The sequence below is a fragment of the Mauremys mutica genome, chromosome 1 (assembly GCF_020497125.1).
Source record: "Mauremys mutica isolate MM-2020 ecotype Southern chromosome 1, ASM2049712v1, whole genome shotgun sequence".
Lineage (NCBI taxonomy): Eukaryota > Metazoa > Chordata > Testudines > Geoemydidae > Mauremys > Mauremys mutica.
In genome coordinates, this window is record NC_059072.1 from 152,070,300 (window position 1) to 152,094,491 (window position 24,192).

Consider the following 24,192-nt stretch of genomic DNA (forward strand, 5'->3'; position numbering starts at 1 on the left):
TCCCCGCTGGCTGGACAGGGCCTCGCGCCGGGAAAGGGCCGGGCAGCGCAGCCGCAGGCCAGGGACGGGGCCATGTAAACACCCGCTTCTCCGCCCCGGGGTGGGGCCCAGGTCCCCACAAGTCTTTACATTAACTCCCAGGGTTGCTACCCGCCCCCGCCCCCGCCTCCGCCTCGCACCCGCCTCGGCCCCTCGGACCCAGCACAAGCCGGTCACCGGCTGCTCTTCTGCGCGGCTCGGCCGAGCGCTCCTGCGGCCTCCTCCGCCCCGGGACTCGCCTCGGGGTCTGACCGCCCGCGGCCCCCCCAGGCCTGCGGCGCGGAGCCCGCCCCGCCCCCGCGTCGCTCTGACGGGCGCGTGCGTCAGCGTGCGCCGTTACCGCCCCCCGCCGGGCTCTGAGAGCCCAGCCGCGCGCCGATGCGGCGCCAGGAACAAGCAATAATTCAAAGCGGCGCCTCGCGCCGCCGGAAGCGGCCCCGTTCTCCCCGGAAGCACTTTCGAGTAGGGGAGGAAGTGACGCCTGTCGGACGGAAGGGCAGAAGTTACCGGTTTCCGGCCCCGGCCGGAAGTGTCTGTCTTTGAGGCCCAAGATGGCGGCGGGGATGTACCTGGAGCACTACCTGGATAGTAAGAGCCGGGGCGGGGGTAGCGGCTGCCGGGAGGGTCGCTGCCTGGGGCTGCTCTTGGCGCGGGGCGAAGCGGCGCGCGGGCTTCCGGGGCTCGGCTCCAAGTCCCGCCCAGGGCGCGGTGGCGCGGACCGAGCCCGACTAGCCCCAGTGCGCGGCGGGGACGGGGACTAAAGCGCGGCGCCGGCGCTGTGGCCCCTTCCCCGCGCTCCTGGCGTGGCGGAGCTGTTCGCGGTTCCTGCGGTCTCTGGAGCCCGGCTCGACGTGGCTTGGGTCAGTCCCGCACACCTGCCCTCGGCGCCAGATCCTGCCTGGGGGTGGGGGTGGGACTGCTTCCTCTTCTGCACCTTCTCGTCTGCATCCTTTCCCTGCTGACCTCTCCTTTCATCGCGGTTTATATGTCGGGGGAAGGGTGTGTTTTTTTAGCTTTGTTCCCCCTGCCCCATACTGCACAGCCAACCTGTGGAACTTGTTGCTACAGGCTGTTGTGTAGGCTAAGAGACTATAACGTTTAAAAAAAAAACCTAGATAATTTCATGGAGGACAGGCCAGTGACTATTAGCCAAGATGGTTGGGGATGCAACTCATGCTCTGGGTGTCCCTAAACCTATGAGTGGGAGTGGACACTCGATGATTGCCTGGTGTCTTCATTCTGAAGTGGCTGGCACCAGCCCCTGTCAGAAGACGGGATACTGGGCTAGATGGACCATTGGTCTGACCCAGTATGGCTGCTGTTATGTTCAGAAAGCAGATTGTTTGTGCCAGGCTCCTGCAAGAGCTGGCAGCCATACAGCTGGCATCGGTGTGGGTGATGGTTACGGATATGATTCTTTCATGGAGGTTTCAGAAGTCATGGAATCTCTGATTTCCAGCAACCTCCTTGACTTCAGTCCGCAGCGGCTGGGAGCTGCGGGGTACCCCTGCCACCTGGCGGTGGGAGCTCCTGGAGCTCCGAGTGGGCCCTCACAGGTGCCTGGCTGCTGGGGGTGATGTGCAGACCCTGCAGCTGAGCTTCCCATTTTGTCATGGATATTTTTAGTAAAAGTCAGGGACAGGCCATGGGCTCCCATGAATTTTTTGTTGTTGTCTGTGACTTTAGTGATGGTTTGAGTAAAGAAGAGAGAAAGTAGTTAGATTTCAAGTTCTATCTCCTATAATTGACAAAAAGCATATTTTTCTCCACTCCCCCCCACCCCTCAAAAGCAATAAAGGAGAGTGGACGGTTTTCAGTGTTTTTCTCTTTAGAATATGGGTGGAGAGGGTGGTGGTGAGCTAAATTCCACTATATTTATGATTTTTTCTTATATTTGTATGGTGTTTGTTATATCTGGTTATTTTTATTTGCATAGATGTTTTAAAATTTTCCTTGCTTGTTTTCTGTTATAGAGAAAGTGGTAATTTTATAGGTGAAGCTGGTAGCACCATTTTTTAAGATTGCCTGATACTCCTCATTATAAGACCCTCACTTTCAGTTGCTTATAACTTTACCAAACTGGATCCATTTTGGGAGGGAAAGTCTTGTGAGCTATTTTTTTTTTAAATTTCAGCCAAAGTAGTTCAGTTACTTCAGAGAACAAGTCTAGGAGAAAATGTTTGCCATATTTAAAAAAGATATGTTAGCAAACTATTATTTAGAAAGTGCTAGCATGTGTTAGGGTAGGGACTTTAAATTTGGCAGGGAAGTTGCCTTTGTTGTCAGGATTGTGCCTTTTGCCATCCTGGAGAAAATTCACCCAAATACAGTAACTCCTCACTTAACGTTGTAGTTATGTTCCTGAAAAATGCGACTTTAAGCGAAACAATGTTAAGCGAATCTAGTTTCCCCATAAGAATTAATGTAAATGAAGGGGTTAGGTTCCAGGGAAATTTTTTTCACCAGACAAAAGACTACACACACACACAGTTTTAAACAAACAATTTAATACTGGTACACAGTGATGATGATTGTGAAACTTGGTTGAGGTGGAGGAGTCAGAGGGTGGGATATTTCCCAGGGAATACCTTACTGCTAAATGATGAACTATAATTGGCTGAGCCCCCAAGGTTAACTCTCACACTCTACAAGGCAGCAGGAATAGAGGGAAGGGAGACAACATCACAGACAGAGAGACACCGTGTGTGTGTGTGTGTGTGTGTGTGAGAGAGAGAGAGATGTGCATTTCCCCTTTAAGTACGCTGACCCTACTCTTTAAGTACACTGCCTTGTTAATTAGATCAGCTTGCTGAGACTGCAGCTGCTGCCAGCAAGCTCCCTCCATCCTGAGCCATGTCCTGTGTCCTCCCTGGTCTATGAAAGATGGGGTAAGCAGGGGGGAGGGGGAACACCTTGGCATTAGCCCCCCTCTTCCTCCTCTTCCCCCCCCGTGCACACAGAAAGCAGGAGTCTCAGGGAGCAGCTCCAAGGCAGAGGGCAGGAGCAGCACATGGCAGTGGGGGGAGGGACAGCTGAACTGCGGGCAATTGATAGCCTGCTGAGCGGCTGCTGCACAGGGAACTTAGGGGAGCGGGGAGCTGATTGGGGAACTGCCGGTCCACCCTGGTTCCAAGCCCCCACCAGCTAGCTGCAACGGGCTGCTCTTCCTGCAAGCAGTGGACAAAGCAGGCGGCTGCCAAACGACGTTAGAAGGGAGCATTGCACAACTTTAAACGAGCATGTTCCCTAATTGATCAGCAACGTAACAACAAAACGACAATAACCGGGACGACTTTAAGTGAGGAGTTACTATATGGCCAAGTTACAAGTTTTTTGGGGGGAAAATCTGTTTGAACATGCTCACTATAAACTTGTTGGAACTTAACAGCTAAATTCTCTGAAAATTCTTTCAGTACTGAGTATGCTCTAGCTCAGGGGTCTCAAACTCAAATGACCCCGAGGGCCGCATGAGGACTAGTGCATTGGCCCGAGGGCCGCATCACTGACACGCCCCCTTGCTGCCCCTGGCCCCACCCCCAATCCACCCCTTCCATGAGGCCCCGCCCCTGCCCTGTCTCTTCTCCACCTCCTCCCCTAAGCGCGCGGCTCCCCGCTCCTCCCCCCTCCCTCCTGGAAAGTGCTAAGCGCCACCAACAGCTGTTTGGTGGCTTGGCGGCGGGAAGCGCCTGGAGGTAGGCAGAAAGAAAAATGAAGAGTAATATAGTAGTATAGTATTAAAATATAGTATGCTATTAAAAGTCAATTTATTAACTTTTTTATTAACTTCTTTAACTGTAATGTGAAACGTCAGTGCTAATTTTGACAGTCATTTCATTTTTGGCCACTTAGCTGGCAGCGTTTTGCATCAACCAGAGCATCAATATTAGGTTTGATATCCTGAGACGAAACCAATCTCAGTGTTGCTTGCAAATGTTCATCAGTGAGCCTTGACCTTAACACAGATTTGTTAATCTTCATGGAAGAGAAAAACTGTTCACATATATATGTACTTCCAAACATTGCCATTATCCTTGCAGAAGCAGAGAATAACATGGGAAATCTTTCTTGTGAAAGAAACCTGTAGAATTCTGGAATTCCAACATCTGTATACTTCTGCTTCAAAATCGTGTCACACTGAAGCTCCACTAACTCCATCTGCATTTCCTCTGCAACATTGTCAATTTCAACAGCAAATGGTGTGGAAAAAAGTTGAAAATGTGGTTCAAGTGCCTTGAAATCTTTAAACCGCACATCAAACTGTTGGTGTAAGTTAGAAATGATCTCTGCATATTCTTTCAAGGATTTGGGTTCAACTTTTCCTAAGGAATTCAGAGTTGAGAAATGGACCAAATTGCCAGCAGTCAGCTGTTTCCCCCATAAAGTAAGCTTGACTTTGAATGACTTAATACTGTCATACATCTGTGTTATCACCTGTTTTCTACCCTGAAGTTTCAAGTTCAGTGCATTCAGGTGATCAGTTACATCTGTTAGAAAAGCAAGGTTGCAGATAAAAGTGGAATCAGCAAGCTGTGGAACCTCCTTGTTTTTCATTTTCATGAAGGAATCAATCTCCTCTTTAAGTGCAAAAAAACGCTTCAAAACATTTCCACGACTCAGCCATCTAACTTGAGTGTGATACAGAAGTTCCCCATATTCACTGTCCATACTTGCTAGAAAAGAAGTGAACTGTCTGTGGTTCAGCCCTCGTGCACGTATAAAATTAACAGTTTTAACAACTACATCCATAACTTCTTTCATTTGTAGACTTTTACTACTCAGGGCTTCTTTGTGCAAAATACAATGTATACTGGTGAAGCTAATTCCTGGTATATTGAGGCTGTTCAGTTTGGTCTTCAATAATCCAACCACACCAATGTTTTCAGAGCACATTGATGGCGCACCGTCCGTAGCCAAAGATACGAGTTTGTTCCATGGCAGCGCAGCTTTTTCAATGCACTCTTCCAATCCTTGAAATATGTCACGTCCCGTTGTGGTACCCTTCAGTGGCATTAAGTCTAGCAATTCTTCAGTTATATTCAAATTGCAGTCCACACCTCTAATGAACACTGCACACTGTGCGGTATCTGATATATCTGTACTCTCATCAAGAGCAATTGAAAATGCTTCAAAGTCTTTTGCCATTTGAATCAATTGTTTTTGCACATTATCAGCTAAATCCGTTATCCTGCAGGCAACTGTATTTGCAGACAAGCTTATGCCTTCAAAAACTTTCTTCCTATCAGGACATAAAATTTCACTGGCCTTCATAAGACATTCTTTTATGAATAAGCCTTCTGTAAAAGGTCGCGATGATTTAGCTATCATTTCGCTTATCACAAAACTTGCTCTTACTGAATCTTCGCTAGACTTGTTAATCCCTGAAAATAAATTTCTTTGCTTGGCAAATGCTGCTTTAAGTTGCTGAACTTTTTCCTCTCGGATTTTTCTGGTGAATGCATCATATTTTTCACGGTGCATCGTGCCATAGTGCCGACGCACGTTATACTCCTTGGGAACAGCAATCGTTTGCTGACAAATAAGGCATTGAATTTTATCTTTTACCTCTGTGAAAAAATATAAATTCTCCCATTTGTCTTGGAAAACTCTTTTCATCCATGAGTGTTCTTTTTTTTGACGAAGTCATTTCCAAGCTGTTTTAATAAATATATACACTCAGTAATGCACCTCACTCAAAGGACAAAACATGCACTTAGATTTACTGCCTAAGCCTCTGGGAGGGAGTTTGGGTGGGGGAGGGGGTTTGGAGTACAGGCCCTGGGCTGGAGTTTGGGTGGGGGAGGGGGTCTGGAGTGCAGGCTCTGTGCTCGGTGCAGGCTCCAGGCTGCGGCAGGGGATGGGGATGCAGGCTTTGGGACGGAGTTTGGGGATAGGAGGGGGTGCAGGGGTGAGGGCTGTGGGGGTGAGGGGTTTGAGGCATTGGAGAGGCTCGGGGCATTGGAGAGTCTCAGGACTAGGGCAGAAGGGTAGGGGAAGGGCAGCCTGCCCTGGCCCTAGTGAAGGGGGGCTCTAGGACCCTGCGGCAGCAGGTGATGCCGGAAGCCGGCATAGCAGAGGAGTGGAGTCAGCGTGAGCTCCCGGGCAGGCTCCCGGGCGGTGAGGGGGCAGCAAGTGGGGGCCGGGAGACACTGGGGGGAGGTGCGTGGGGGTGGCAGGTGGGGCCAGGGGAGAGACCCGGCCCCAAACATTGGGGAGCAGCGCGCGGGGAGCTTAGGCACAGAAAATAACTCGGGGAGGGGGGCGGGGGTGAGGGGAGTTTGGCGGTGACAGGAAGTAACTGGGGGAGCTCCAGGGCCGCCCAGAGGATTCCGGGGGCCCGGGGTCTTCGGCGGCGGGGGGCCCTTCCGTTCCGGGACCCGCCGCCAAAGTGCCCCGAAGACCTGCGGCGGGGGGGGTCCCCGCCGCGGGTCTTTGGGGCACTTAGGCGGCGGGTCCCGGAACGGAAGGGGCCCCCCGCTGCCGAAGACCGGGCTGCACTTCGGCGGCGGCGGCGGGTCCCTCTGTTCCCCACCCCGGCCGGTCCCGCTTCCCACCCCGGCCCCGGCCGGTCTCGCTTCCCTCCCCCACCCCCCGGCCCGGCCCCGGCGGGTCCCGCTTCCCTTCCCCGGCCCGGCCCCGGCGGGTCCCGCTTCCCTTCCCCCGGCCCGGCCCCGGCGGGTCCCGCTTCCCTCCCCCCCCCCGGCCTGGCCCCGGCGGGTCTCGCTCCCCCCCCCCCCCCCCCGGCCCGGCCCCGGCGGGTCCCGCTTCTCCCCCCCCCCTTACCCGAGCGCGTCTCCGTCCGAGCGCCTGAGCTTCGTCCCGCTCAGAGCCGCGTGGTGAGGGGGCGGGGCTGTGAGCTCCACACCGAGCGCAGCGCTCAGCCCAGAGCTCCCAGCCCCGCCCCCTCCCCACGCGGCTCGGATCGGGGCGGGGCTCAGGCGCTCGGACGGAGACGCGCTCGGGTAAGGGGGGGGGGAGAAGCGGGAGCCGCCGGGGCCGGCTCGGACGGAGACGCGCTCGGGTAAGGGGGGGGGGGGAAGCGGGAGCCGCCGGGGCCGGCTCAGGCGCTTGGACGGAGCTCCAGGAGAGGGGCGGAGGCGGGAGCCTCCGCTTTTCTCTTGGGGGCCCGGGGCAAATTGCCCCCTTTGCCCCCCCCTCTGGGCGGCCCTGGGGAGCTCCGCGGGCCGCAGGGAAGAGCTCCGCGTGCGCGGGCCGCATGTTTGAGACCCCTGCTCTAGCTTGAGGATGCAGGGGCCAAACAGCACTTCCCTGCAATTGCCACTCTTGGCTGCTGTGGGCCAGTGTGGCACTGGAACTAAGAGCAGAGAGACTCTCTCCCCTGTGGTCTCAATTCTCTCCCTGCTGCGCCCAGACAGTGTGGAGAAGGAAGCTGCCTGAATTTAAAGCGGACAGGACAAGAACCAGACTTGGGGAGAGAAGATTTGACAGGACAACTGGGATTAGCTGGTTATAGATTAGCCGGGGCAGGAGAGACAAAGCTCATGAGGAGCCAGGGTATGGCGGGAGAACTAAGATTAGATGGGCAAAGATACTGGGGAAAGGGAAGGCTCAGCCAAGGTATGTGTGGGAGAACTGAGTTTACATGAGCCCAGGGAGAGAGACTGGGAGCCAGTGTGGAGTGGTGAAGAGGGAAAGAAACGGATTTTACAAGGGACTAGGACTCAGACCTGGAGCTCAGAGGAAAGGACTAGGATTGACTGGCCCTGGAACGAAGAGAGAGGACTAGACAAGGACCGGTTGGAAGGCATAGGAACAGAAGGCTCCGTGACCACCAGAGTGCACACTTTCCAGAAGCTGGACTGGAACCCAACATTCCTGTCTTACGCCATTTGTTTGCTGTCAGCAAATTGCTGTGAAACCCACTGGAAAAGTGTCTTGTACCCCATCTGCATCAATCCATGTAGAGGACAACAACCTACTATTGCTGTCAGTTACTGCTTAGCTCAGGTGCTAGAGGTCTGTGCAGTGGATTTAAAGGTTTTAACCCTGCTGGTGAACCATGTGGCTGTCAGTATATCACATGATGAAATTTGTTGGGTTTTTTTCAGTTTACTTTTTTAAAAACTTAGGAAATTACCCATTAAAAAACCTTCTTATAAGAACATTAAGGTTTCAAAGCCAAGCTTCTAGAAGTTAGGAAATGCCAGAATTAAGGTTGCATGTTCTTTTAATGCAGTTTTGTGTGTGTAATATGTGGGTTGCCTAACACTCCCCACTGTAAAAATATTTTTCAGCTCTAACACCTTTGTGGTTTGCAGCAGGCACTTAAAATTTAGCAGAGGGGATGGTGCTAGGGTCAGAGACTCGCATCTTGCTGTCCCTGTGAAAACTGAAAAAATTATAAAACTGTAAAACATCTCCATTTGCAGTTTGTATTATACTCTGCAGAGCATGCTAGGCTTGCTGTTTAAAAATGTGACTGTTGTGTCTGTACTGAGCATGCCCTAGTTTCGCTGAGCCTATTCACAGACAGACACATTTGAACTGAGCATGTCCTCCAGTAACTAACTTTATCGTGGTGAAGCAGCTACACTCCATGGAAACGTAGATGCAACAGAGGTGGTGGTAAAGGAAGAAACATGTCTCTTCAGCTTTCTTCCTCTCTGGTGATGTCTGTGTCCCCTTCCTTCAACTCTGTCCAGTATCAGAGGAGTTAAAAATGAAAAGGCTTCTCCCCACTTCCCTAAAACATGTCCTCCTGCAGCTTCTTATCTCCATTTAATGTCCTAAACCAGGGGTTTTCAAACTGGGGGTCGGGACCCCTCAGGGAGTCACGAGGTTATTATATGGGGGGTTGTGAGCTGTCAACCTCCACCCCAAATCCCGTTTTGCCTCCAGCATTTATAATGGTGTTAAATATATAAAAAGGTGTTTTTAATTTATAAGGGGGGAGGGGGAGTGTCGCACTCAAAGGCTTGCTATGTGAAAGAGGTCACCAGTAAAAAAAAAGTTTGAGAGCCACTGACCTAAACCATTTTTTGTCCCCTGCCTCCACTATTGCAGAAGCTGAATCTGCTATGCTGTAGCGATCAGATCCTGTAATGGGAGGAGGAAGCTACATAGTGAAGCACTTTCTCCTCCCCTACACTAAGGAAGCCGTGGGTAATAAGAGAGAGGGAGGAAAAAGGAGGGAGATCAGAGAGAGAACTTGGGAAGGGAAGAGTCTGGGGTGACGGTTGGGAGAGAGAAGACTGGGAGAGGGGGAAGGAGCGCCTTGTTTTGTGGAAAGGAGCTTGTGTATACGTATGTAGACTCTTAGAAGAGCCTGTGTAACAAGTCCCTTCTGTGTAGAGGCAGTCTGTGTGTGCTGTGTTTGCGTTTGCTTGATTTTTGGGGTAGGAAGGCCAGAGAACGTGACTTTTTTTGACTGGGATGCATGAGACGAGTGACTGTTAGAGATTTTGTAGGGGGTGGCAAATGAGTATAATCTTGGCGGGCAAGTGGATGGCACAAGAATGTGATTTTTGTAGCAATCAAAGGACCCTTAAGGACTGTGGCCTCATTGTGTTAGGCACTGTACAAACATGTACAATAAGAAGATATGATCCCTGCCCTGAAGAGCATATTATCCAAGGCCCTATGTACACATGAAAGTTCCACTGGTGAAATTGCCCTTATATTGGAGGGAACTGCTGTGCATCTACTCACACACACACACATTTCCTCCAACCCATGCTTCTCTAGATGTCCACTGATGGAAATTACCCTTGTTTCTGTCTATAAGAAGTCTGCACCAGTGGGAGTTAAATCTGTGTAGTGCTGCAGGGACTTGTTTCACTTCCATGGCAAATAGTTCTGCTGCTGCTGTCTCACTCTACAATGGTCACAACAGATTTGACCCCTCTGGTCAGTTTTCAACATTTATGTTCTGAGCTCATCTCAGCTAGAAGTCACCCACTTGTTCAGACAGCACTGGCAAATGTACAATTCCCATTCATAGACTACTTTTGAAAAAGCTTTCCCAACCAAACCCAACCTTCTTTGTTCATTATGCTTTGCACATCTGCCTGGAACCATGAGGAGTTTTAATTGCTTTTAGGGACATGGTGCATGGACTCAGTGCTCAGTCTAGAAGAGATGCTTAGGTTTGCAGTTCTCAGATCAAATCCGTCCTGCCCGTCATTCAGCCTAGGTTGCTCGCAAACAGTGTTGACCCTGTCTGGAGGCTCCCCAGAAGAGTGCTGATAGCCATGATGAGATAGAGCAATAGGAGGATAGCACTGACGTGTCTACTCAGAAGCTGCTTGATACTCATGGCATTGTCCTGGAGGCCATCAGTCAGGACCTGCTCCAGATGCAGATACTAGGATACATCTGCCTCGCAGACGACAACGGAGACAGCATACTAGGGAGATGAGGGGCCCTCAGCCAGTAAGTTTTTATTGTAATACATAATCATTGTAGCTTTTTTGTGTGCGGGGGAGGAGGGGAGAGAGTGGACTTTCTCCAAGGTTTGCTTTGCCACCTTTTGCTTTTGTAAGTGGGTAAATATAGCTATGTCATTTGGAAACCTCTCCATTTCTCCTCCTCATTGCTCTGCTCCACCCCCATCCCACACCTTCCAAAATGCTGCTGAGACTACTTGCCCCAATCTCTCCTCCTTTCTCCACACACACACACCCATCTCCTCCTGCCACCACTCTCCCTTGTTCAATTCCTGACACTTTCATTTTTTCTTCCCTCATTGAGCCATGTGGTTGGGTACAAAATGGTAAATAAATAGCAGCAGCAAAAAAATAATTCCAGCACAAATGGCCCATGATGTGTCGTAACATTACTATAGAAGCGATTTTGAGACCACAAAGCTTGAACACAATATCTGCCAGCCTCTGTGCCATCCAGCAATACATACGTAGCTAAAAGTACAGTAATATAATTGCATCTTTTCAGTTATATTAAAACATCATGTTAAGACAGCATCATAAGCAATGTCATTCACTGTCTTGAGCCTTTGCTTTAACTGCTTGCATAACAGTATAATATAGCAAGTCCATGGAAAATTACAGTACTTCTGTGCAAAAAAAGGGGATTCAATGATTCATCGGCATTATTGGTTAGCATATTAGAGTAACTCACTTAAACCTGTTAGTGCAGTGTATCACAGGTTTTCAGAGATGATTATTTATTTTTAATCCTGATTTTTTTCATGTCTCCTGGCATATCAGAGAATTTCTGGGACAAGAGGTGTTCTAATTTGGTATGCACATTTAGGCAGTGCACATTTCCCCATCCCTTCTATTCTATGTTAGGATACATTTTCTCATTTATGAAGCGGCAAATCTGGCAGAACCACCTCAGCAGAAAACCTTGCAGTCTCTCTGGCTTGCCTCTAGCCCTCTTGAATAATGTCTTCTTTTGCCTTATGGGACTCTGGATCAGAGTCATGTGTTCCAAGGCCAGGACTGCCTGCGATGGTGTAACTGGAGTTCTAAATAAGTCCCATATAATGCATCATTTTCCCGCACTCTATCAAACTGTTAAAGTAAAGATTGGCATTGACATAATGATAAACATCCTTTTTCTAGGAAGCATTTAAAGACTGCTTACCATCTTGCTCTGGGGGCCAGATTGTTGGGGAACTATGGTAAACTAATGTGAAAATGGCCAAAAAAAAGAGGGGTTGGGGGAGGGGAAATGATATGTTTTCTTTTTGGGAGTGCTGAGTTTCCATATCTACGCATTCACTATGATTACTGACTGATCTCTGTTTCTTTGAACAGTACCTGCAATAGACATACCTTACTAGAAAGTTCCACTGATGCTTGCTGCTTTATGAATTGGAGCACAAGAGAAAGGACCAGGATACCGGCATCAGCTACAGACTTCTTGTGTGACCCTGGCAAGTTGATAAAGCTACTCTGTGCTTCAGTTCCCCATTTGTAAAATAGGGATAATACTTCCCTCACAGAAGTGTTATGAAGATAAAGCCCACTAATGATTGTAAGGCATATAGATACAGTAACTCCTCGCTTAACGTTGTAGTTATGTTCCTGAAAAATGCTACTTTAAGTGAAACGATGTTAAGCGAATCCAATTTCCCCATAAGAATTAATGTAAATGGGGGGGGGGGGGGGCTGGCGTTAGGGTCCAGGGAAATTTTTATCGCCAGACAAAAGACTATATATATATATATATATATACACACACACACACAGTCTAAGTTTTAAACAATTTAATACTGTACACAGCAATGATGATTGTGAAGCTTGGATGAGGTGCTGAAGTCAGAGGGTGGGGTATTTCCCAGGGAATGCCTTACTGCTAAATGATGAACTAGCACTCGGCTGAGCCCTCAAGGGTTAACACGTTGTTGTTAATGTAGCCTCACACTCTACATAGCATGGCAGAGAGAGACAGACACACACACCCTGTGTGTGAGAGAGACGTGCATTGCCCCTTTAAGTATGCTGACCCCACTCTAAGTACACTGCCTTTTAAAGTAGATCAGCAAGTTGAGACAGCAACTGCTGCCAGCAAGCTCCCTCCTGCTCTGTGGAGATGGGGTAAAGGAGTGTGGGGCAGGAACAGGGTGAGGGGGACACCTGACATTAGCACCCCTCTTCTCCCCCTCCCCCCCTTGCACAGCAAGCAGAAGGCTCCCAGGAGCAGCTCCAAGGCAGAGGGCAGAAGCAGCACAGGGCAGTTGGGGGAGGGACAGCTGAACTGTCCAGCAGTTGATAGCCTACTGGGTGGCTGCCGCATAGGGAACTTAGGGGAGCTGATGGGGGCGCTTCTGGCCCACTCTGGTTCCAAGCCCCCACCAGCTAGCTCCAATGGGCTGCTCTTCCTGCAAGCAGTGGACAAAGCAGGTGATTGCCAAACAACCTTCTAAGGGAGCATTGCGCAACTTTAAACGAGCATGTTCTTTAATTGATCAGCAACGAAACATCGTTAACCAGGACGACTTTAAGTGAGGAGTTACTGTACTATGGTAATGAGGGCCACATAGGTAAGCAATATAAAGAGAGAGTTTAAAAAACTTAAGGTGGAGTCCCAACGAGCCACAAAGAGGGCCTAGATGTGTTAAGATAAGCAATTAATTGAGAGATTGTGGGTCAAGAAGACAGTTCTTTGAAGCTGATCTAAGCAAAGCGAAAGAGATGGTGGGGTGGGCTGATGCAAGAAGAAATGCTCACCCTAATAAGGAAGCACGCTGTTTTGCTGGAGAGCATCATTGCCCAGGAAAGCTGCACCTTTGTGCTTCAGAATATTGAGACTGAGGATATTTTTCACTTTCCCCACATGGTCCCAGTCATTCTCCCACTAATCCAATCCTCAGGACAAGGAGAACTACTTAATCTATGTCTTATCTGTCACAGACTTGATCTTTAAATTATTTTGTTATATGTTTGTGAATGCTTTGCATGGTTGCTGAAGTTCTGATTGTGTTTAATAAAATTTGTACTGTTTAATAAAGCAGCAGTGGTGTTCTTGGTTTCAAAACACATATGCCAAGGTTTATTTAATAGCATTAAAATGTATAAAAACAGAAGATGAAGAGATTTCAGGACAGGCACCATTTTTCTGTTATGTGTTTGTACAGTGCCTAGAACAATGGCACCCGAATTGCTCATTTGGGACCGTAGGCACTTCTGCAATACACCTAATTGTATAATTCAGTATATATTCTACCAAAACATAATATGTTGCTGTCTCCTGTTCTCAAAGTGTATGCACAGAGCATTTTTGACCATGGCACTTCTGCTGGCAACATTGCCAACAGTGGATTGCACCTTGGGCTATTCAGATTTGTCAGGTAGCCTCTGCACCTCTTCTGTCCAATCGTCAGCAATTACTCCTCCTTTAGTCTCAAATTATGTGTAAAAACAACATACAGCAGTAATACAAGGAAGATGAGTCGCAGAACAGTCTATCTGTGTCAGACTTTTCCACCTCCCCTTCAGCCTACCAAATGCATGCTCTATAACCATCCTACAGTGCCTTAGGGTATAGTTAACTAGTCTGTCTGTTCCCGTCAGGATTTACAGTAGCTCCCTTTATAAGCCAGGGAAACAAGAAGGTGGTGCTGAGTCATCCAGAATAAGTTGGTTCCATTTCTTCATTCATGTCTGGAGTACAGTAGGGGAAGATAACTTCTTGTTACATTTTTGTGACTAGTGCTGAATTTCTGAAGATCCTGGTATCACGAACTTTTCCTGACCCATCCAGTGTTAATGCTGGTGAACTGTTGGGGTCTTCAAACAAGGCCTACAGAACCATGGAGTATTTGAATGGCAAGAGCTGGTGAGGGGGAAACAGAATGGGCACACAGGTCCTTTCAGTAGATCCCTATCACAATTGGGATCTTTTCATACACAGTAATGAGTTCCTGTATGACCTACCTTGATCACATGATGCAGTGTCAAATGCTGAATAGTCTTGTTCACACTTTGCATTAACAGCTCCAACTGTGGATCTTTCATCACTGAAATGGTTTTTGCACTGATTGGTAGCAATTGGTGATGGCCAGCTTCCAAACAGTGGTTGTCACTCACTTGTGCATGCTGAGAGGTGCTCTCATTCTGGTCTCTGGCCCTGCTTCATCAGTGCCCTCATGCAGTCTGAAGTTTTGAAGCTTTCATTATCCTAAATCTCCAGGTTATCAATGCTTGTTGGTTGGAGCAAATAGCAGCATCCCTCTAAAGGCAGTTGATCAAAGAATAGATTTTGTTGTTCTGTGCAGATTCAATTACTGGGTCCTTCTCTGAATTTCTCAAACAATTTCAAAAATTCTCAGTCACCATGGGTACCACATTACATGCTTTCAGATATTCCAAGACCTGCTTTTCAGTCTCAGTAATGGACAGGAGCACAGTTTATCTCCATCACTGTGACAGAGTTGCTTAGAAATGGCACTTCATCACCTAAATTCCAGGATACAGTGAGAAGATTGTAGGAATTAGGCCTCTTTTCCCACAATTTCTCTGGCCTCCTGGAAGTATCTCACAATCTGGAGCAAAAATTACTCAGAATGCAGCGTGCCTAGGAGCAGTGCAAGGAAGCCTGCCATGTCTATCCATACTGGAATTGATGCAACACGGCCCTGCTATATGAGTATAAGGCCCAAAAGCAATGTATCTTACCACAGTGCAACTACAACAATGCGGGCACATGCAATCAATGTAAGATGCATGGGTTTTACTACACTAATGGAATTCTTGTGTGTAGACAAGTCCTAATGTAAGATAAAACACAATAAGTAGGTAGTCAAATGTTAGAGAGGGAAGGAAGATGAAGAGTAACATTGTGCAGTTACATAGGCTTGCAGTATGAAAAATATTAATGGCTGTGAATCGTAACTTGTTTTTATATAAATATCAGTAATCCCACTAACCCTCTGCATATCTATGAATGTTTGAGTTTTTAATGGGATTTTCAGGGTAATGGCAGATAAGTCTGTGTATTCTTCAAGGGGAAAATCAGCATAGTGCGCTGTGTGAATGCCTGTGGTCTTGTCTACAATGGTGATGGCATTAGGGTATCTGTAGTTACAGGGTGCAGTGAAAAGCTGGCTGCATCTGTACTGTGGTGTTAGCTACCCGTCTCAAGAAAAGACTCCACCGGGGGGAAAGAGCTGTGAAAAGGCTCCAAAATCTTCCTGTTCCTGGCGCCTCTCCTTACCATAGGGAAAAAGACTCCAGCAAGGAGAGGAAGCAACGGGGAAAGGCTCAGACAGCAGGGAGCTGCTGGAGCCTTTTCCTGTTGCCTTATCCCAGCCTCAGTCTCCCTGCTACTTGAGCCTTTTCCTGGCAGCATGGAGGCAGCATGACATTAAAATTGCAGTGTAGATGGGGAGGCACTGCTTGAGTGTGTAGAGAGCCAAGTAGGGTATATGCCCTAAGGTTTTGGTGTGTCTTTACTTGCCTATGCAGTGCCTCACTGTCTACACTGCTGTTTATACACGTACTTAGATGGTGGACAGTATATGTACTCTACATAGCGATGTAAATATAGAGAGAACCTGTGTGTGATTTTTATGGATAAGGCTGAAGAATATGAGACTCATGTTTCGGTAAACAGGAGACAATGTGCAAGAATACAGGAAACTGGGAACATGGGAGGAAAGGAAAGATAGGAGAAAGTAGAGGTTGGTAATGTGCATTAAGTAAGAAAAAATTTATCTCACATTTATCTCCAGACCTCTTCTCCTTGTCCAGATCTATTCCGCCCCCAACAATCTTCTATTCATTGAACTTTTTGAAACTTTGCACTTTTAGAGAGAGGTAAGGGATTGACTCTGTGTACATAAATTTGCAGAGGGACAATAGGGTTGCGATCTGTTATTTCTCACCTCTGTTTGATTGTTTGTTTTTTATTTTAAAACATTTTTGCTGTTAACAAGCATATTGTCTCTGGAGACTCAAATCCACAGTTTGAGAACCGCAAACCTAAGCATCTCTGATGCTCTCTTCTAGATTGAGCACTGAGTCCCATTGGGTAGATAGAAAGAGTAACCTAAATAATCTCTACAGAAGCGCCTGGAACCCCATAAGATTGGGTCCATAATCCATGAACTATTGGAACTCATTTACAAAACTTTTCTTAAACATTACATGACTATATTGTCTCATACTATAGTATTAGAATATATAATCCCTATTCCATTATGAGATTTTTTTGAGCTATAATGTATCTTAATTATAACTATCTTTAGATAGGTTTTTCCCTCAAAAAGCATTTTATCAAAAAAAAAACTGATTTAAATAAAAAATCATTTATTTTTATCCACCCTGTCAGGGTACTTACAGAATTTATCAACAGCCAAGCAACCGGTGTTCCTATCTGTCATATGTCACCCCACAGCAACACTTACCCTCACTCCATTTTACAAGCGCTTTATTGGTGCCTAACACATCTATTTGTATTTCAAAAAGTCAAGAGACCATATTTTGCTTGGCATCATTTCTTCTACTTCTGTACATTTCAGGGCATGGAAATAATCTAATTTGGTCAGTGTCTCTCCAAACATCTCCTTTTGGTGTGGCTACTAAGACCGCCATGGGGCTAGCTACAGATCTAACAGGGAATGGTCTGCTCCATCTTGGTTTCATCTTTCCTTTCGTCACCAATTCCCTAAGCATCACCTTGTCCCCTATTTTCCATTGATACCCCATTTGTCCCTTCTTCTCTTCTCTTTGTCTATGCTGATTTTCTTCTGCCCAAATTTCTTCTGTTGTTTGTACCAAGTTTGCCACCCATACTTTTTTCTGCACCCATTCTGGCATTTGCCTGCTTGGTGTTAACAAAACTTTTGGGGTTCTCATAGTCTTGCCTGTCATTAACTCAAAAGGGGTGTACTTGCTTCCTGCTTGTCCCAGAGCTCTTGTGGTCATCAAAATAGAAGGGAAAGCCGTGTCCACAGAGCCTTAACTCTAGTTTGAGCTTTATTATCTGAGGTAGAGATCATTTCAACCCAGCCTGAGAAGTTATCTGTTACTACTAAGCAATATTCCTTTCTTCTGAGAGTTCTTTTTAGAGGTCCAGTGTAATCCATTTGCAATCACATGGACCTGTAGTATCAGGCTGATATCTCACTGCCCTCTCTTTTCAGCTTTTGGTTTGTGCACAAATTAATCCCAAACACCTTTGACAAAAATCTTCCATCTGAATTCTCATTCCTGGCCACCACATTGCTCTTTTCACTTGCACTAATATTCTTTTTTGCCCAAAATGCCTTGTTCGTGAGCAAACCTAATTATTGCTTCCCTATTCTACTTTTAGGTACCCACTTTTCCTGTGTCCCTGTTTTGCTACTGTCATCTCTTCTTTCTTTACTTCCCATTTTCCTTCCACTCCTGCTATATTCTGTTCTACCAATTCCCAGTACAAAAATACTTTGTTTTGTAGATTATTGGCTGTCTGATTTCCCCTTTGGGTCATCTTGTATACTATCCGACCTTACTCTGTACCCCCCTTGAGATCAAGTCACCACTTCAGTCTCACCGTTTCCTAGATTCAACTCGGCAACTTGTGCTTTTTTAGTATCCTTCCATGTTGGATGGGGTGCTATGTGCTTTAACATGCTTAATTTCTGTAGAACCTGTTCATTGTCTGATTATTTTAATAATTGTTTCCCACTGCTTCCAATATGAGATCTCTTTATCCCCGTTTTTCCCATGTGGGAGCCAACATGGCCAGTCCAAATGAGATCCACTCCCTATGATAGGGATTGGAAATGCCTGGACCTCTTTGGGAGAAAGACCCACTTCTCTGCCACATTGCAGTTTAGAATTGCAAATTATCAAGCTTTAATGGTGAAATATGACTGTCAATTATATAAAGCTCAACACCTTTATTGATGAACTCCCAAAGTCACACTGCGACCCGTTCCGAGCTATTATCCATGAGGGACAAGTAGTAGCCAAAACAGCGCTCCAGTCAGCCCCTGATGCAGCCGACAAGCAGACTGGTCCATCTCCACTGCAGTTGTTATGCGGCGAGTGTTTTGGTTACATCTATTTGGCTTCCTTAAGGAAGTGCAGATGACAGTTGAAGACCTTCCCTTTGAAGGCACCAAATTGTTCTCTGAAAAGACTGATGCATCCTTCTATACCCTTAAAGATTCTAGGGCCACCCTCACTAATTAGGAATCTTTACTCCTGGTCAAAAGAGAAAGTTTAGTCTGCAACCTCAACATAAATCCCCCACTTCACAATTCCCAACCCAGTGTTTTTACAAGCCTCAGGCCTGGTCTACACTACGCGTTTAAACCGGTTTTAGGAGCATAAAACCGATTTAACGCTGCACCCGTCCACACCAAGAGGCCCTTTATATCGATATAAAGGGCTCTTTAAACCGGTTTCTGTACTCCTCCCTAACGAGAGGAGTAGCGCTAGTATCGGAATTGCCATATCGGATTAGGGTTAGTGTGGCCGCAAATCGACGGTATTGGCCTCCGGGAGCTATCCCACAGTGCACCACTGACCGCTCTGGACCGCAATCTGAACTCGGATGCAGTGGTCAGGTAGACAGGAAAAGCCCCGCGAACTTTTGAATATTTCCTGTTTGCCCAGCGTGGAGCTCCGATCAGCACGGGTGGCGATGCAGTCCGAAATCAAAATAAAAAAAAGAGCTCCAGCATGGACCATGCGGATGTGATCGCAGTAAGGGCAGGCAAATCCGTTCTATCAGCGCTCCGTTATAGAAGACGAAATTCAGAATCATTTTTAAAAATTCTCCAGACAGATGCCATAGCAGGGACTCGGCGCACTGCAGCGTGACAAACGTAACGGAAAGCCAAAGAATCAAATGGACGCTCATGGACTGGAGGACTCAAGCTATCCCACAGTTCCTGCAGTCTCCGAAAAGCATTTGCATTCTTGGCTGAGCTCCAAGTGCCTCTAGGGTCAAACAAACAGTGTCCATGGTGGTTCAGGGCATAGCTCGGCAATGTACACCCCCCCACCCACCCCAGAAGTAAAAGGGAAAAAATCCTCTCGTGACTATTTAACATGTCACCCTATCTTTACTGAATGCTGCAGATAGACGCGATGCTGCAGCACTCAACACCAACATCCTTGCTCCCCCCTGCCATGGGTGGCTGATGGTGCAAAACGACTGGTACCCGTCCTCATCATCATGAGCTTTTTGGCACGTGGTGCAGTGCAAAAGGACTGGTAACCATGCCGACTAGCATCTGTCAGGTCCCCCAATGTCAAGTGCACCTAATTTTTCATGGTAGATGGTGCAGTATGGTTGATAACCATCTTCATCATAGCAACAGGGGGCTGAGCTTCATCAGCCCCCACCCTTCATGTGTAAAGAAAAGATTCAATTGCCCCTGGACTAGCAGAGGGATGTTGGGCTCCTCTCCTCCACACTTCTTACTGTCCTGTCTGGACTATCATAGCAGCTGGAGGCTGCCTTCCACTCATTTCTCACTAACAAGTCACTGTGTCTTATTCCTGCATTCTTTATTACTTCATCACACAAGTGGGGGGACACTGCTATGGTAGCCCAGGAAGGCTGTGGGAAGAACGGAATCAACAGGTGGGGTTGTTGCAGGAGCATGTGAATAGCATACAGCTCATAATTTCTGCAGGATCTGACACAGAGCAGCTGTGCTCTCTGGTTCTATGATACAGTGGTTCTCTAGTACACTTGCCCATATTCTAGGCAGGACTGATTCTATTTTTAGATACCAAAAAGGAGGGATTGACTCAGGGAGTCATTCCCAATTTTGGCTTTTGCACCCCTGGCTAAGAGCAGCCAGGGGCACTTATGACAGCAACAGATGGCGCAGTGCAAAAGGACTGGTAGCCACGATCATCTTATTACCAATTTATGGATTGGTAGATGGTACAGTATGGTTGGTAACCATCTCTGCTGTCATGCAAAAGCAAAAGCATGCTGCTGTGTAGCGCTGCTGAATCGCCTCTGTCAGCGGCATCTAGCACACATACGGTGACAGTCACAAAAGGCAAAACAGGCTCCATGATTGCCATGCTATGGCATCTGCCAGGGCAATCCAGGGAAAAAAGCCGCGAAATGCTTGTCTGCCGTTGCTTTCCCAGAGGAAGGAGTGACTGACGACATTTACCCAGAACCACCCGCGACAATGATTTTTGCCCCATCAGGCACTGGGATCTCAACCCGGAAATTGCAAGGGGCGGGGGAGGCTGCGGGAACTATGGGATAGCTAGGGAATAGCTACCCACAGTGCAACGCTCCAGAAATCGACGCTAGCCTCGGACCGCGGACGCACACCACCAAATTAACGTGCTTAGTGTGGCCGCGCGCACTCGATTTTATAAAATCTGTTTTACAAAACCGGTTTATGCAAATTCGGAATAGTCCCGTAGTGTAGACGTACCCTCAGAGAGAGAAGTCAAGATTTTCCACATGTAAGACATTATGCCCACAGCCTTCCACATTGCAACTGTCTACCTCAAAACATCAGTTTTGATGTGTTGGTTGAGGCGTCGACAGACCACTTTTCTCAACCGCTGTAGCTGACCAACCCATCTCACCCATTTGGCTACCGACTTGCCTCGTTTCACAGCACCTGGGAACATATAACATCAAACTGATGGGTCCTGAAAATCATCCACTCCATTCAGTTTAACTCCCTTCCCCATACCTCTTCAGGGACCCTTCTCGTGAGAGTTTACTACGACAAGAAATAGATCACGTTCTCTTGTTAGGGGCCATAGAACCAGTATCTCAACATCTGTGAGGCAAAGGTTTTTACTATCATTATTTCCTGATACCCAAGAAGGGGGGAGACCTGTACTAGACCTCAAAGCACTCACAAGTTCGTCAAGGCTCAAAAATTCAAGATGATCACTCTAGCAATGATTATTCCAGCTTTGGAACAGGGAGACTGGTTTTCAGCCCTTGACCTTATTTTCATATTTCAATCTTGCCATTCCTCAGATTTTCCCTAGGACAGGGCCACTACCAGTACAGAGTACTCCCCTTTGGGCTATCATCAGCTCCCAGAGTATTGTCCAAAATCCTCTCTGTAGAGGCAGCTCACCTTCGTTTTCCGGGGATCATGATCTTACCCCTATCTGGATGACTTCCTTCTCAGGGCTGGCTCCTTTGGTGAAACTCAGCTGGTTATCAAAACCACAGTAGACCTGTTCATGGAACTGGGTCTACAGATCAATGTCCAAAAATCAAGCTTTTCCTCTGTACAATGCCTAGAGTTTGTAGGGGCTGACCTCGATTTGTTACAGGCCAAAGAACTCCTGTCACAACACAGGTTCCACACCATGGCCATGCTCAGAGACAGTACAAACCAGCCCTCAAATATCAGCAACACACTGCCTCCACATCCTGGGGCATATGGCAGCAGGCACAGAGGTGATACCTCATGCCAGACTTCAACTGCAGTGCTGCCTGATGTGATTCAGCTAAGTCTACAGACTGAGCAGAGACAGATTAGACTTACCTCTGTCACTACCCACCAAGGTCAAAAACTCCCTGGACTGGTGAAAACATCCAGCAGATGTTAGCAAACTTTCCCATCATTACTACTTACCACTGACTCATCCCTCATAGGATGGGGCGCACATTTAAACCACCTAAAAACACTAGGAAAATGGTCATCCACGAAGATATCCTTCCACATCAACCTCCTCAAACTCAGTGCAGTCAGGAATGCCTGTACCCATTTCCTCCTGCTGATTAAGAGAACACAAACAAGAGTCTTAACAGACAACATAGCATGTATATATTACATAAATTGGTAGGGAGGAACAAGGTCGCCCTCCCTCTGCTCAGAAGCACTAAAGTTATGGAATTGATGCAGTTCCCACAACATCACACTATCTACCTTCCAGGAGTACAAAACTCAATAGCGGACAGTTGCAGTTACAAATTCCCACACAACCATGAATGGGAGACATCCCACGTCTACATGGGAGCTGAACCTAGTGTTGAAAGGCCTGACTAGACCTCTCTTAACCTGTGGCTACTTGTTTGCTCACATATCTGTCGATGAAAATGGCCTTCCTGGTGGCTTTCAGCGCATGTGCAGGCCAAACTGACACTGCTACCAAAAAGCTCTCCGATCAGCAGTGCAGGGACACAAGCACACCTACAGTTGGGCACCCACATGGGGCCACATCTTGAAGAACCATTGTTACTGCACAAGGTGAATAACTTTCTCTTCACACATGCATATTAGAGATTGGTAGCTAAATTATCTGCAGGTTCCATCTGTGCTGAGAATGCTCAAGCCCATGATTGCAGGGGCTGAACAGGACTTTCTGTGCAATTACTCCTCCCACTGGTCAGGGGGCTACCAAGGGACTGAGAGAAGGGAGACTGTCTCTCCTGTGATCTTAACACTCCACAACCAGGGGGTCCAGTAAGCAAGAAGAGAAAGAAGGATCAGCTTGATTGGAATGCAGAGGGGTGGAGGACAAAGACAGACAGCAGGGGGAATAGACTGGCTGCAAAGGGGAGACAGTGGGGAATGAATGGTGTCGGGGGGCAGGGCGGAGAAATGGACTGCAAAAGGGTATGTGCTAAGATCAGGGACAGAAGGTGGCAAGTGATAGGAACACTGGGAAATAAAGGTCTATCATCACTAAAGGGGCCTCCTTTCTAGAACTTAGGGTAGAATCCAGGATTTTTGAGTCTCAACTGTTTGCTAGTAGGTTTCACAGCTATTTGCTAAGGGTGTGTATCACTCTACTATTGTTGGTTCACACAGAGCATAAGTGCCTATTGCTGCTACCAGTTACTCCATTAGCTCAAGTAGTAAAGGGTCTGTGCTGTGGATCTAAAGGTTCCAACCTTGTTGATGATGCGTTTGAGGGGTCAGTATGGTTTCTCATGATAGAAGGTTTGTTTTTTAAGTTTGCAGTGTTAAACTAAGACGTTAATTGAAAAACACCCTCTAATTGGAAATATCAGAATTAAGATTGCTCATGCAAATCTTAATTCAAGCCCGTGCGTGTATGCATTATGATACAGTCTTTAATTACAGGATCATGTAATTTTTTCCACAGGATCCCTCCATCATTCATTGCACAGGGTGATCCTCTTCTGGGAATGGACCAGGGTTGTCTAGTGAATGAGATTGTTGTCTATAGCACCCCTGCCTCATTTGTTACAGAAGTTGGAAGGCAGTGGATTGCAGGAAGATGAAAGGATGGTCTTACGGTTTAGTCATTGGATTCTATTCTTGTCTCTGCTACAGAGTTCCTGTGTAATTAAATTAAGACTTTTCACAGGTGGTCACTAATTATATGTCCTTCGTTTTCTAGGTGCCCAACTTGAGATCCTGGGGTCTCATTTACACATGTGGTAAGCACTTGCAGCTGAAGTCAATGGGAGCTGTGCTTTGAACATATAAAGTGCTATAAAAATGCTAAGTATTGTGATTGATGTACCAGGCTCTGGGTGTCTCAAATTGAGCACCCAAAATGAATGGATACCATTTGTCCGTAATTTCTCTGAACCTCAGTTCCCGATCTGTAGAATGGCAATTATAATACCTCCCTACCTGACAGCAGTGTGGTAAAGATACATTGTGAAGCACTCAGTGATGAGCGCTGTAGAAAAGCCCATGAGGAAGTTAATAATTCTGTATTTAAAGCATAGTTTAACTAATGTGCAGTAAATAAGGCCTGGGCCACACATTAAATGAGGATGAAAAGAATCCATTCAGTGAGCACTGTC

At 47.2% G+C, this 24,192-nt stretch overlaps 1 protein-coding gene across 4 annotated transcripts in view; it reads left to right on the forward strand.

Moving 5' to 3' along the window:
* Positions 1 to 533: 533 nt before the first annotated feature.
* ING4 (inhibitor of growth family member 4) overlaps positions 534 to 24,192 on the forward strand; it is a 34,048-nt gene continuing 10,389 nt past the window's right edge. The window contains exons 1-2 of one of the 4 annotated variants that reach the window (XM_045000723.1): positions 534 to 627; positions 23,778 to 23,817. Coding sequence is in view for 3 of the 4 variants with exons in the window: in XM_045000720.1 (XP_044856655.1) it covers positions 11,830 to 11,896 (67 nt within the window). In the remaining variant the exon portion in view is untranslated. Of the gene's footprint in view, positions 628 to 10,186; positions 10,429 to 11,777; positions 11,897 to 23,777; positions 23,818 to 24,192 lie in introns of those variants that run through there. The other 3 variants (XM_045000720.1, XM_045000721.1, XM_045000712.1) reach the window with 3 other exon arrangements.